Source organism: Oncorhynchus keta, unplaced genomic scaffold, assembly GCF_023373465.1.
Source record: "Oncorhynchus keta strain PuntledgeMale-10-30-2019 unplaced genomic scaffold, Oket_V2 Un_contig_23526_pilon_pilon, whole genome shotgun sequence".
Classification (NCBI taxonomy): domain Eukaryota; kingdom Metazoa; phylum Chordata; class Actinopteri; order Salmoniformes; family Salmonidae; genus Oncorhynchus; species Oncorhynchus keta.
Window position 1 is genome coordinate 121 of NW_026283428.1, and position 13965 is coordinate 14085.

At 85.2% G+C, this 13965-nt stretch overlaps 1 protein-coding gene and 2 pseudogenes across 1 annotated transcript; all 3 read left to right on the forward strand.

The window, feature by feature from the left end:
• The first annotated feature begins 395 nt into the window (after positions 1-395).
• LOC127921774 (atherin-like) lies at positions 396-714 on the forward strand (annotated as a pseudogene).
• Positions 715-805: 91 nt separating this feature from the next.
• On the forward strand, positions 806-5037 carry LOC127921773 (antifreeze protein Maxi-like). Its single transcript, XM_052505382.1, is given in 10 exon segments — positions 806-876; positions 2009-2144; positions 2364-2430; positions 2550-2752; positions 2754-2810; positions 3772-3825; positions 3828-3904; positions 4432-4493; positions 4544-4622; positions 4968-5037. Coding segments are annotated over 10 exon segments (876 nt in total).
• A 7340-nt stretch (positions 5038-12377) lies between these two features.
• LOC127921772 (sterile alpha motif domain-containing protein 1-like) lies at positions 12378-13614 on the forward strand (annotated as a pseudogene).
• The last annotated feature ends 351 nt before the right edge of the window (positions 13615-13965 follow it).

Here is a 13965-nt window from a genome sequence, read left to right on the forward strand (position 1 = left end):
CGCCGCCGCCGCCGCGTATCGCCGCCGCCGCTGCCGCTGCCGCCGCCGCCCGCCGCCGCCGCGTGATTTCGCCGCCGTGTCGCCGCCGCCCGCCGCCGCCGCCGCCGTTAATCGCCGCCGCCGCCAGTAATCGCCGCCGCCGCCGCCGCCGTGATGTCGCCGCCGCCGTGCCGCCTCGCCGCCGCCGCGTGATCGCCGCCGCCGCTGATCGCCGCCGCCGCCGCCGCGTAATCGTTGCCGCCGCCGCGCGCCGCCGCCGCCGCGCCGTATCATCGCCGCCGCCAGTAATCGCCGCCGCCGCCGCGTGATGCCGCCGCGCCGCCGCCGCCGCTTAATCGCCGCCGCCGCCGATCGCCGCCGCCGCGCATCGTCGCCGCCGCCGCCGCCGCCGCGCCGCCGCCGCCGCCGCCGCCGCCGCCGCCGCCGCGTCGATCGCCGCCGCCGCGCCGCCGCCGCCGCCGCGTAATCGCCGCCGCCGTCGTTTAATCGCCGCCGCCGCCGCCGTTGCTGTGCATGCCGCCGCCGCCGCCGCCGCCGCGTAATCGCCGCCGCCGCATCGCCGCCGCCGCCCGCCGCCGCCCGCGTGATGCCGCCGCCGTGCAGTATCGCCGCCGCCGCCGCCGCCGCGCCGCCGCCGTAATCGCCGCCGCCGCCGCCGCCGCCGCCGCCGCCGCCACCTGTTCAATCGTCGTTGCCGCCGCCGCCGCCGCCGCCGCCGCCGCGTGATCGCCGCCGCCGCCGCTATCGCCGCCGCCGCCGCCCGCCGCGTCGCGCCGCCGCCGCCGCCGCCGCCGCCGCCGCCGTGATGTCGCGCTATGCCGCCGCCGCCGCCGCCCGTCGATCGCCGCCGCCGTATGCCGCCGCCGCCGCCGCCGCGTATGTCGCCGCCGCCGCCGCCGCCGCCGCCGCGTGATCGTCGCCGCCGCCGCCGCCGCCGCCGCCGCCCGCCGATGTCGCTGTCGCCGCCGCCGCCGCCGCCGCCGCCGCCGCCGCCGTGTGCCGCCGCCGCCGCCGCCGCCGCCGTGTATCGTTGCCGCCGCCACGTCGTAATCGCCGCCGCCGCGTATCGCCGCCGCCGCCGTATCGCCGCCGCCGCCGTATCGCCGCCGCCGCCATGCCGCCGCCGCCGCCGCCGCCGTGATCGCCGCCGCGCTATCGCCGCCGCCGCCGCCGCCGCGTAATCGCCGCCGCCGCTGTATCTATCGCCGCCGCCGCGCCGCCGCCGCCGCCGCCGCGTATCATCGCCGCCGCCGTAATCGCCGCCGCCGCCGCCGCCGCCGCCGCCGCAGTATCGCCGCCGCCGCCGCCGCCATCGCCGCCGCCGCCGCCGCCGCCGCCGCCGCCGCCGCCAATCGCCGCCGCCGCCCGCCGCCGCCGCCGCCGCCGCCGCCGCGTTGCCGCCTAATCGCCGCCGCCGCCGCCGCCGCCCGCTGTATCGCCGCCGCCGCCGCCGCCGTGTCGTTCGCCGCCGCCGCCGGTATCGCCGCCGCCGCCGCCGATCGCCGCCGCCGCAGTGTCGCCGCCGCCGCCGCAGTAATCGCCGCCGCCGCCGCGTATCGCCGCCGCCGCCGCCGCCGCCGCCGCCCATCGCCGCCGCCGCCCGCCAGTAATCCGCCGCCGCCGCGTGATGTGATTCGCCGCCGTGCGTTATCGCTTGCCGCCGCCGCCGCCGCCGCGCCGCCGCCGCCGTCGCCGCCGCCGCCGCCGCCGCCGCCGCCGCATGTGTGCCGTGCGCCGCCGCCGCCCGCCGCCGCCGCCGCCGCATAATCGCCGCCGCCGCCGCCGCACGTGTAATCGCCGCCGCCGCGCCGCCGCCGCCGCGTAATCGCCGCCGCCGCATCGTAATCGCCGCCGCCGCGTGTCGCCGCCGCCGCCGCCGCCGCCGCCGCCGCGTCGATCGCCGCCGCCGCCACCGCCGCCGCCGCCGGTATCGCCGCCGCCCAGTGCGTTCGCCGCCGCCGCCGCCGCGTTAATCGCCGCCGCCGCCGTATGCCGCCGCCGCCCGCAGTGATCGCCGCCGCCGCCGCGCCATCGCCGCCGCCGTTATCGCCGCCGCCGCAGTAATCGCCGCCGCCCTGCCGCCGCCGCTGTGTAATCGCCGCCGCCGCCCAGTATCGCCGCCGCCCGTATCTATCGCCGCCCGCGTATCGCCGCCGCCGCCGCGTCATCGCCGCCGCGTTATCGCCGCCGCCGGTAATCCGCCGCCGTATCGCCGCCGCCGCCGTCGTTGCCGCCGCCCGCCGCCGCCGCCGCCGCATGTCGCCGCCGCCGCCGCAGTATCGCCGCCGCCGCCCATGTCGTAATCGCCGCCGCCGCGCCGCCGCCGCCCGCGTCGTCGCCGCCGCCGCCGCAGTATCGCCGCCGCCGCCGCAGTAATCGCCGCCGCCGCGTCGATAATCGCCGCCGCCGCCGCCGCCGCCGCCGCCGCCGTGCCATTATCGCCGCCGCCGCCGCGTTATCGCCGCCGCCGCCGCGTATCGCCGCCGCCGTGCATGGTCATCGCCGCCGCCGCCAGTAATCGCCGCCGCCGCAGTAATCGCCGCCGCCGCCGCGCGCCGCCGCCGCCGCCAGTATCGCCGCCGCCGCCGCCGCCGCCGCCGCCATCGCCGCCGCCGCCGCCGCCGCCGCCGCCGCCGCCCGTCGTCGCCGCCGCCGCCGCCGCCGCCGCCGCCGCCGTCGCCGCCGCCGCATGGATCGCCGCCGCCGCCGCGTAATCGCCGCCGCCGCCGCCGCCGCCGTAATCGCCGCCGCCGCCGATCGCCGCCGCCGTGATCGCCGCCGCCGCCGCCGCCGCCGCCGTGATCGCCGCCGCCGCCGCAGTATCGCCGCCGCCGCCGCATAATCGCCGCCGCCGCCGCCGCCGCCGCCGCCGCCGTGTCGTAAATCGCCGCCGCCGCCGCCGCCGCCGCCGCCCGCCGCCGCCGCCCGCCGCCGCCGCCGCCGCCGCGTATAATGTCGCCGCCGCCGCCGTTATCGCCGCCGCCGCCGCCGTTATCGCCGCCGCCGCCGCCATCGTCGCCGCCGCCGCCGCGGTAATCGCCGCCGCCGCCGCGTGATCGCCGCCGCCGCGTCGTAATCGCCGCCGCCGCCGCCGCCGCCGCCGCCGCCGCCGCCGCCGCCGCCGTAATGCCGCCGCCGCCGCATGTATCGCCGCATCGCCGCCGCCGCCGCCCGTATCGCCGCCGCCGCCGCGTTATCGCCGCCGCCGCCGCCGCCGATCGTCGCCGCCGCCGCCATCATCGCCGCCGCCGCCGTCGCCGTAATCGCCGCCGCCGCCGCCGCCCGCCGCCGCCGCCGCCGCCGCCGCCGCCGCCGCCGCCGCCGCCGCCGCCGCCGCCGCCGCCGCCGCCGCCGCCGCCGTATCGCCGCCGCCGCCGCCATGCCGCCGCCGCCGCCGCCGCCGCCCGCGTAATCGCCGCCGCCGCATGATCGCCGCCGCCGCCGCCGCCGCCGCCGCCGCCGCCCGCCGCCGCCGCCGCGCCCGTATCGCCGCCGCGCCGCCGCCGCCGCCGCCGTAATCGCCGCCGCCGCGCGTATCGCCGCCGCCGCCGCCGCCGCCGCCGCCGCCGCCGCCGCCGCCGCCGCCGCCGCCGCCGCCGCCGCCGCCGCCGCCGCCGCCGCCGTCGCCGCCGCCGCCGCCGCCGCCGCCGCCGCGTATCGCCGCCGCCGCCGCCGCCGCCGCGTGATCGCCGCCGCCGCCATCGCCGCCGCCGCCGCCGCCGCCGTGATCGCCGCCGCCGCCGCGTAATCGCCGCCGCCGCCGCCGCCGCCGCCGCCGCCGCCGCCGCCGCCGCCGCCGCCGCCATCGCCGCCGCCGCCGCCGCCGCATCGCCGCCGCCGCCGCCGCCGTAATCGCCGCCGCCGCCGCCGCCGCCGCCGCCGCCGCCGCCGCCGCGTATCGCCGCCGCCGCTGTGCTCGCCGCCGCCGCCGCCGCCGCCGCCGCCGCCGTATCGCCGCCGCGTCGTTGCGCCGCCGCCGCCGCCGCCGCCGCCGTGCCGTATCGCCGCCGCCGCCGCGTGTAATCGCCGCCGCGCCCGCCGCCGCCGCCGTGATCGCCGCCGCTGTGCAGTATCGCCGCCGCCGCCGCCGCCGCCGCCGATGTGTCGCCGCCGCCTATCAGATCGCCGCCGCCGCCGCCGCATGTATCGCCGCCGCCGTGCGCCGCCGCCGCCGCCGCCGCCGCCAGTGCCATCGCCGCCGCGTCTATATCGCCGCCGCCGCCGCCGCGTGATCGCCGCCGCCGCGTATCGCCGCCGCCGCCGCCCGCCGCCGCCGCCGCCGCCATCGCGCGCCGCCGCCGCCGCCGCGTGATGTCGCCGCCGCCGCGCGCCGCCGCCGCCGCCGCCGCCGCCCGCATCATCGCCGCCGCCGCCGCCGCCGCCGCCGCCGCCGTGTCGCCGCCGCCGCCGCCGCCGCCGCCGCCCCATGATCGCCGCCGCCGCCGCCGCCGCCGCCGCCGCCGCGTGCCGCCGCCGCCGCCGCCGCCGCCGCCGCCGCCGTATCGCCGCCGCCGCCGCCGCGTGATCGTCGCCGCCGCCGCAGTATCGCCGCCCGCCGCCGCCGCCGCCGTATCGCCGCCGCCGCTGTGTATCGCCGCCGCCGCCGCCGCCGCCGCCGCGCCGCCGCCCGTCGCCGCCGCCGCCGTATCGCCGCCGCCGCCGCCGCCGCCGCGTCGTGCTATCGCCGCCGCCGCCGCCGCCGCCGCGCATCGTCGCCGCGCGCTATGTATCGCCGCCGCCGCCGCCGTCGTCGCCGCCGCCGCCAGTATCGCCGCCGCCGCCGCCGCGTAATCGCCGCCGCCGCTGTAATCGCCGCCGCCGCGCGTCGTCGCCGCCGCCGCCGTAATCGCCGCCGCCGCCGCGTGATGTAATCGCCGCCGCCCGCCAGTATCGCCGCCGCCCGTGTATCGTCGCCGCCGCCGCCGCCGCCGCCGCCGCCGCATGTAATCGCCGCCGCCGCGTCGTATCGCCGCCGCCGCCGCCGCCGCCGCCGCCGTAATCGCCGCCGCCGCTATCGCCGCCGCCGCCGCCGCGTGATCGCCGCCGCCGCCGTATCGCCGCCGCCGCCGTATCGCCGCCGCCGCCGTGTCGTCGCCGCCGCCGCCGCCGTTATCGCCGCCGCCACCGCAGTATCGCCGCCGCCGCCGTGATCGCCGCCGCTGCCGCTAGTGCCGCCGCCGCCGCCGCCGCCCGCGTATCGCCGCCGCCATCGTATCGCCGCCGCCGCCGCGTAATCGCCGCCGCAGTATCGCCGCCGCCGCCGCCGCCGCCCGCCGTATCGCCGCCGCCGCCGCCGCCGCCGCCGCCGCGCACCGATGTCGTTCGCCGCCGCCGCCGCCGCCGCCGCCGTGCGTAATCGCCGCCGCCATCGCCGCCGCCGCCGCCGCCGCGTATGTCGCCGCCGCCGCAGTATCGCCGCCGCCGCCGCGTAATCGCCGCCGCCGCCCGCAGTATCGCCGCCGCCGCAGTGATCGTTGCCGCCGCCATGCGCGTCGCCGCCGCCGCCGCATGTGTCGCCGCCGCCGCCGCCGCATCGCCGCCGCCGCGTGCCGTAATCGCCGCCGCGTATCGCCGCCGCCGCCGCGTATCGCCGCCGCCGTCGTTAATCGCCGCCGCCGCCGCGCAATCGCCGCCGCCGCCGCCGCCGCCGCCGCAGTAATCGCCGCCGCCGCGCTATCGCCGCCGCCGCCGCCGCGTGATCGCCGCCGCCGCCGCCGTAATCCGCCGCCGCGTAATCGCCGCCGCTGTGTAATCGCCGCCGCCGCCGCCGTGATCGCCGCCGCCGCCGCATGCCGCCGCCGCCGCCGCCGCGTGATCGCCGCCGCTGTGCATGGTAATCGCCGCCGCCGCCGCCGCCGCCGCCGTGATGTCGCCGCCGCCGCCGCCGCCGCCGCCGCCGCCGCCGCGTAATCGCCGCCGCCGCCAGTATCGCCGCCGCCGCCGCCGCCGCCGCCGCCGTGATCGTAATCGCCGCCGCCGCCATGGGCGCCGCCGCCGCCGCCGCGTGATGTCGCCGCCGCCGCCATATCGCCGCCGCCGCCGCGTGATCGCCGCCGCCGTGCTATCGCCGCCGCCGCCGCCGCCGCCGCGCATGTGTTGCTGTGCTATCGCCGCCGCCGCCGCCGCCGCCGCCGCCGTGCTGTGCCGCCGCCGCCGCCGCCGCCGCGTGCATGTCATCGCCGCCGCCGCCGTCGCCGCCGCCGCCGCCGCCGCCGCCGCCGCCGCCGTGCTATCGCCGCCGCCGCCGCCGCCGCCGCGTGATGTCGCCGCCGCCGCCGCCGCCGCCGCCGCCGCCGCCGCCGATGTCGCCGCCGCGCTGTAATCGCCGCCGCCGCGCCGCCGCCGCCGCCGCCACCGCATCCGCCGCCGCCGCCGCCGCCGCGCGCGCAGTATCGCCGCCGCCGCCGCCGCGTGATCGCCGCCGCCGCCTATCGTCGCCGCCGCCGCCGCCGCCGCCGCCGCCGCCGCCGTTAATCGCCGCCGCCGCCGTCGTATCGCCGCCGCCGCGCAGTATCGCCGCCGCCGCCGCCGCCGCGTAATCGCCGCCGCCGAATCGCCGCCGCCGCCGCCGCCGCCCGTGATCGCCGCCGCCGCCGCAGTATCGCCGCCGCCGCCGCCGTGATCGCCGCCGCCGCGCATCGCCCGCCGCCGCCGCCGTAATCGCCGCCGCCGCGCCGCCGCCGCCGCCGCCGTGATGTGTTGCTATGCGCCGCCGCCATCGCCGCCGCCGCCGCCATGTGTCGTATCGCCGCCGCCGCCGCCGCCGCGCGTGATAATCGTTGCCGCCGCCGCCGCCGCCGCCGCCGCCGCCGTGTAATCGCCGCCGCCGTGCTATATCGCCGCCGCCGCCGCCGTCGCCGCCGCCGCCGCCGCCGCCGCCGCCGCGTGGTTGCGCCGCCGCCGCCGCCGCCGCCGCCGCGGTAATCGCCGCCGCCGCCGCCGCAGTATCGCCGCCGCCGCCGCCGCCGTATCGCCGCCGCGTAATCGTCGCCGCCGCCGCCGCCGCCGCCGCCGATGTGCTCGTGCCGCCGCCGCCGCCGCCGCCGCCGCCGCCGCCGCCGCCGCCGTCGCCGCCGCCGCCGCCGCCGCCGCCGCCGCCGCCGCCGTAATCGCCGCCGCCGCCGCCGCATGTATCGCCGCCGCCGCCGTAATCGCCGCCGCCGCCGCGTGATATCGCCGCCGCCAGTGCCATCGCCGCCGCCGCCGCCGCCGCCGCCGCCGCCGCCGCCGTGTATCGCCGCCGCCGCCGCCGCCATCGCCGCCGCCGCCGCCGCCGCCGTCGCCGCCGTCGTCGTTATCGCCGCCGCCGCCGCCGCCGCCGCCGTATCGCCGCCGCCGCCGCCGTAATCGCCGCCGCCCGTTATCGCCGCCGCCGCACTGGATCGCCGCCGCCGCCGCCGCAGTGCCGCCGCCGCCGCCGCGTATCGCCGCCGCCCGCAGTATCGCCGCCGCCGCGTGATAATCGCCGCCGCCGCCGCCGCCGCCGCCGCCGCCCGTATCGCCGCCGCCGCCGCCGCCGCAATCGCCGCCGCCGCCACCGCCGCCGCCGCCGCGTATCGCCGCCGCCGCAGTATCGCCGCCGCCGCCGCCGCGTGTAATCGCCGCCGCCGCCGTATCGCCGCCGCCGCCGCGTGATCGTCGCCGCCGCCGCGTATCGCCGCCGCCGCCGCCGTAATCCGCCGCCGATCGTTGCTCGCCGCCGCCCGCCGCCGCCGCCGCCGCGTGATCGCCGCCGCCGTGCTATCGCCGCCGCCGCCGCCGTGATCGCCGCCGCCGTCGCAGTATGCCGCCGCCGCCGCCGCCGCCCCGCGCGTATCGCCGCCGCCGCCGCCGTATGCCGCCGCCGCCGCCGCCGCCGCGTGTCGCCGCCGCCGCCGCCGCGCCGCCGCCGCCGCCGCGTCGATCGCCGCCGCCGCCGTATCGCCGCCGCCCAGTATCGCCGCCGCGTGATGTATCGCCGCCGTCGTAATATCGCCGCCGCCGCCGCCGCCGCCGCCGCTGTAATCGCCGCCGCCGCCCAGTATCGCCGCCGCCAGTATCGCCGCCGCCGCCGCCGCCGCCGATCGCCGCCGCCCGCCATGTATCGCCGCCGCCGCCGCCGTATCGCCGCCGCCGCGCAGTATCGCCGCCGCCGCCGCCGCGTATCGCCGCCGCCGCCGTGTATCGCCGCCGCCGCGATATCGCCGCCGCCGCCATGTTAATCGCCGCCGCCGCCGCTATCGCCCGCCGCCAGTAATCGCCGCCGCCGTCCGCTGTGTATCGCGCCGCCGCCGCCGCCGCCGTGATCGTCGCCGCCGCCGCCTGTGCTAGTCGCCGCCGCCGCCGCCGCATCGCCGCCGCCGCTGCCACGCGCCGCCGCCGCCGCCGCCGCCGTAATCGTCGCCGCCGCCGCCGCCGCCGCCGCCGCCGCCGCCGCCGCCGTGATGTCGCCGCCGCCGCTATATCGCCGCCGCCGCAGTATCGCCGCCGCCGCCGCCGTGCCGCCGCTGTCGTTATCGTCGCCGCCGCCGCCGAGTAATCGCCGCCGCCGCTCGTGTAATCGCCGCCGCCGCCGCCGCCGCCGCCGCGTCGCCGCCGCCGCCGCCGCCGCCGCCGCCGCCGCGTGCCGCCGCCGCCGCCGCCGCCGCCGCCGCCGCCGCCGCCGCCGCCGCCGCCGCCGTATCGCCGCCGCCGCCGCCGTCGCCGCCGCCATTGCCGCCGCCGCCGCGCCGCCGCCGCCGCCGCCGATCCATCGCCGCCGCCGCCGCCGCCGCCGCCGCCGCGTATCGCCGCCGCCGCCGCCGCCGCCGCCGCCGATCGCCGCCGCCGCCGCATATCGCCGCCGCCGCCGCCGCCGCCCCGCCGCCGCCGCCGCTATCGCGCGCCGCCGCCGCCGTATCGCCGCCGCCGCCGCCGCCGCCGCCGCCGCCGCCGCCCGTAATCGCCGCCGCCGCCGCGTCGTATCGCCGCCGCCGCCGTAATCGCCGCCGCCGCCGATCGTCGCCGCCGCGCCGCCGCCGCCGTCCGCCGCCGCCGCCGCCATGCCGCCGCCGCCGCCGCGTATCGCCGCCGCCGCCGCCGCCGCCGCCGCCGCCGCCGCGTGTAATCGCCGCCGCCGCCGCCGTAATCGCCGCCGCCGCCGCCGCCGCCGCCGCCGCCGCCCCGCTATCGCCGCCGCCGCCGCCGCCGCCGCCGCCGCCGCAGTAATCGCCGCCGCCGCCGCCATCGCCGCCGCCGCCGCCGCCGCCGCCATCGCCGCCGCCGCCGTAATCGCCGCCGCCGCCGTGCCGCCGCCGCCGCCGCCGCCGCCGTAATCGCCGCCGCCGCGCCATCGCCCGCCGCCGCCGCCGTATCGCCGCCGCCGTGCGTAATCGCCGCCCCGCCCGCCGCCGCCGCCGCCGCCCATAATCGCCGCCGCCGCATGTAATCGCCGCCCGCCGCCGCCGCCGCGTGCGCCGTCGCCGCCGCCGCCCGCCATCGCCGCCGCCGCCGCCGCGTGATCGCCGCCGCCGTATCGCCGCCGCCGCCGCGCCGTGATCGCCGCCGCCCGCCGCCGCCGCCGCCGCCGCCGTGATAATCGTCGCCGCCGCCGCCGCCGCCGCCGCCGCCGCGTGATGCCGTCGCCGCCGCCGCCGCCGATCGTCGCCGCCGCCGCCGCCGCCGCCGCCGCCGCCGCCGCCGCCGCCGCCGCCGCCGCCGCCGCGCATCGTATCGCCGCCGCCGCCGCCGCCGCCGCCGCCCGTGATATCGCCGCCGCCCGCGTATGCGCCGCGCCGCCGCCGCCGCCGATGTCGCCGCCGCCGCCGCCGTTGCCGCCGCCGCCGCCGCCGTGAGTATCGCCGCCGCCGTGTCTATCGCCGCCGCCGCCGCCGCCGCCGCCGCCGTGTATCGCCGCCGCCGCCAGCGCCGCCGCCGCCGCCGCCATCGTCGTATCGCCGCCGCCGCCGCCGCCGCGTAATCGCCGCCGCGCGTATCGCCGCCGCCTCGCCGCCGCCGCCGCCGCCGTAGTCGTCGCCGCCGCCCGCGTATCGCCGCCGCCATGCGCCGCCGCCGCCGCCGCCGCATCGTAATCGCCGCCGCCGCCGCCGCCGCCGCCGCCGCCGCGTGATATCGCCGCCGCCATCAGTCGCCGCCGCCGCCGCGTTAATCGCCGCCGCCGCCGCAGATGTCGCCGCCGCCGCAGTATCGCCGCCGCCGCCGCCGCCGCCGCCGCCGCCGCGCCTATCGCCGCCGCCGCCGCCGCCGCGCCGCCGCCGCCGCCGTTATCGCCGCCGCCGCCGCCGTATCGCCGCCGCCGCCGCCGCCGCCGCCGCCGCGTATCGCCGCCGCCGCCGCGCATCGCCGCCGCCGCCGCCGCCGTCGCCGCCGCCGCCGCCGCCGCCGCCGCCGCCGTCATCGTCGCCGCCGCCCGCCGCCGCCGCCGCCGCCGCCGTTGCGCGCGCCGCCGCCGCCGCCGCCGCCGCGTGTCGCCCGCCGCCGCAGTATCGCCGCCGCCGCCGCCGCCGCCGCATCGTGTATCGCCGCCGCCGCCGCCGCCGCCGCCGCCGCCGCCGCCGCCGCCGCCGCCGCCGCCGCCCAGTCGTCGCCGCCGCCGCCGTAATCGCCGCCGCCGCCGCCGCCGCCGCCGCCGCCGTATCGTCGCCGCCGCCGCGTCGCCGCCGCCGCTAATCCGCCGCCGTATCGCCGCCGCCGCCGCCGCGTCGCCGCCGCCGCCCGTGTATCGCCGCCGCCGCCGCGTCGTCGCCGCCGCCGCCGCCGTATCGCCGCCGCCGCCGTGATCGCCGCCGCCGCCGCCGCCGCCGCCGCCGCCGCCGCCGCCGCCGCCGCCGATGTCGCCGCCGCCCGCGTATCGCGCCGCCGCCGCCGCCAGTATCCGCCGCGCCATGCATCGCCGCCGCCGCCGCCGCCGCCGCCGCCGCCGCCGCCGCCGCCGCCGCCGCCGCCGCCGCCGCCCGTATCGCCGCCGCCATCGTGCGCCGCCGCCGCCGCCGCGTAATCGCCGCCGCCGCGCGTTAATCGCCGCCGCCGCCGCCATCGCCGCCGCCGCCGCGCGTGTCGCCGCCGCCGCCGTAATCGCCGCCGCCGCTGTTATGCCGCCGCCCACCGCCGCCGCCGCCGCCCGCCGCCGCCGCCGCCGCCGTTAATCGCCGCCGCCCCGTATCGCCGCCGCCGCAGTATCGCCGCCGCCGCCGTCGTGTGTCGCCGCCGCCCGCCGCCGCCGCCGCCGCATTGCGCCGCCGCCGCCGCCGCCGCCATCGTGTTAATCGCCGCCGCCGCCGCAGTATCGCCGCCGCCGTGATATCGCCGCCGCCGCCGTCGTATCGCCGCCGCCCAGTATCGCCGTAATCGCCGCCGCCCGTGAATCGCCGCCGCCGCCGCACCGGTACCGCCACGCGCCGCCGCCGCCGTAATCGCCGCCGCCGCGGTAATCGCCGCCGCCGCCGCGTAATCGCCGCCGCCGCCGCCGCGTATCGCCGCCGCCGCCGCCGCCGCCGCCGCCGCCGCCGCCGCCGCCGCCCTATCTCGCCGCCGCCGCGTATCGCCGCCGCCGCCGCCGCCGCCGCCGCCGCCGCCGCCGCCGTGATGTAATCGCCGCCGCCGCTATCGCCGCCGCCGCCGCCGCGTGCCGCCGCCGTTGCAGTATCGCCGCCGCCGCCGCGCCGTATCGCCGCCCGCCGTGCCATCGCGTTCGCCGCCCGCCGCCGCCGCCGCCGCAGTATCGCCGCCGCCGCCCGCCGCCGCCGCCGCATCGCCCGCCCGCAGTATCGCCGCCGCCGCCGCGTGATAATCGCCGCCGCCTTGCTGCCGCCGCCGCCGCCGCCGCCGCCGCCGCCGCCGCCGCCGCCGCCGCCGCCGCCGTGATCGCCGCCGCCGCTATCGCCGCCGCCCCGCCGCCGCCGCCGCCGCCGCCGCCGCCGCCGCCCGCCGCCGCCGCCGCCGCCGCCGCCGCGTGATCGCCGCCGCCGCCGCCGCCGCCGCCGCCGCCGCCGCCGTATCGCCGCCATGCCGTCGTCGCCGCCGCCGCCGCCGCCGCCGCCGTGATGTCGCCGCGCGCCCGCGGTATCGCCGCCGCCGCCGCCCGTAATCGCCGCCGCCGCCGCCGCCATCGCCGCCGCCCGCGTGATCGCCGCCGCCGCCATGTCATCGCCGCCGCCGCCGCATCGCCGCCGCCGCCGCCGCCGCCGCCGCCGCCGCCGCCGCGTCGCCGCCGCCGCCGCCGCCGCCGCCGCGCCGCCGCCGCCGCCGCCGCCGCCGCCGCCGCCGCCGCCGCCGCGTGTGTATCGCCGCCGCCGCCGCCGCCGCCGCCGTGCCGCCGCCGCCATCGCCGCCGCCGCCGCCGCCGCCGCCGCGCCGCCGTCGCCGCCGCCGTGATAATCGCCGCCGCCGCCCGCCGCGTAATGCGCCGCCGCCGTATCGCCGCCGCCGATCGCCGCCGCCGCCGCCGTTATCGCCGCCGCCCGCCGCCGCCCGCCTATCGCCGCCGCGCCGCCCGTCATCGCCGCCGCCGCCGCCAGTATCGCCGCCGCCGCGATGCAGTATCGCCCGCCGCCGCCGCCGCCGCCGCCGATGTATCGCCGCCGCCGCCGCCGCCGCCGCCGCCGCCGCGTCGTCCGCCGCCGCCGCCGCCGCCGCCGCCGCCGCCGCCGCCGCCGCCGCCGCCGCGTATCGTCGCCGCCGCCGCCGCCGTAATCGCCGCCGCCGCCGCCGTGTAATCGCCGCCGCCGCGTCGTCGCCGCCGCCGCCGCCGCCGCCGCCGCCGCGTGATCGCCGCCGCCAGTCGTATGTATATCGCCGCCGCCCGCCGCCGCCGCCGCCGCCGCCTGCGCCGCCGCCGCCGCCGCCGCCGCCGCGTGCCGCCGCCGCCGCAGTATCGCCGCCGCCGCCGTATCGCGCCGCCGCCGCCGCAGTATCGCCGCCGCCCGCAGTGATCGCCGCCGCCGCGTGTCGCCGCCGCCGCCGCCGCCGCCGCCATCGCCGCCGCCGCCGCGTTAATCGCCGCCGCCGCCGCCGCCGCACGTATCGCCGCCGCCGCAGTATCGCCGCCGCCGCCGCCGCCGCCGCCGCATCTAACGCCGCCGCCGCATGTATCGCCGCCGCCGCCGCCGCCGCCGCCCGTAATCGCCGCCGCGTATCGCCGCCGCCGCCGCAGTGATCGCCGCCGCCCGCCGCCGCCGCCGCCGCCGCCGCCGCCGCCGCCGCCGCCGCGTGTCCGCCGCCGCCGCCGCAGTATCGCCGCCGCCGCCGTATAATCGCCGCCGCCGCCGCCGCGTGATCGCCGCCGCCGCCGCGTATCGCCGCCGCCGCCGCCGCCGTATCGCCGCCGCCCGCCGCCGCCGCCGCCGTATCGCCGCCGCCGCGTGTGCATAATCGCGCCGCGTCGCCGCCGCCGTATCGCCGCCGCCCGCGTATCGCCGCCGCCGCCGCCGCGTGATCGCCGCCGCCGCCCGCCGCCGCCGCCGCCGTATCGCCGCCGCCGCCGCCGCCGCCGTCGCTATGTATCGCCGCCGCCGCCGCGTATCGCCGCCGCCGCCGCCGCCGCCGCCCGCCGCCGCCGCCGCGTATCCGCCGCCGCGTACGCCGCCGCCGCCCGCCGCCGCCGCCGCCGCCGCCGTAATCGCCGCCGCCGCCGCGTGATCGCCGCCGCCGCCGTGCCGCCGCCGCCGCCGCGTTAATCGCCGCCGCCGCCAATGCCGCCGCCGCCGCCGCTGTAATCGCGCCCGCCGCCGCCGCCGCCGCCCGTATAATCGCCGCCGCCCGCCGCCGCCGCCGCCGCGCCGATCGCCGCCGCGTGTATCGCCGCCGCCGCCGCCGCCGCCGCCGCCGTGAGTAATCGCCGCCGCCGCAGTATCGCCGCCGCCGCGTGTATCGCCGCCGCCGCCGCCGCCGCCGCCGCCGCGTAATCGCCGCCGCCCGCCGCCGCCCGCCGCCGCCGCCGCGTGATCGTCGCCGCCGCCGCCGCCGCCGCCGCCGCCGCCGCCGCCGCCG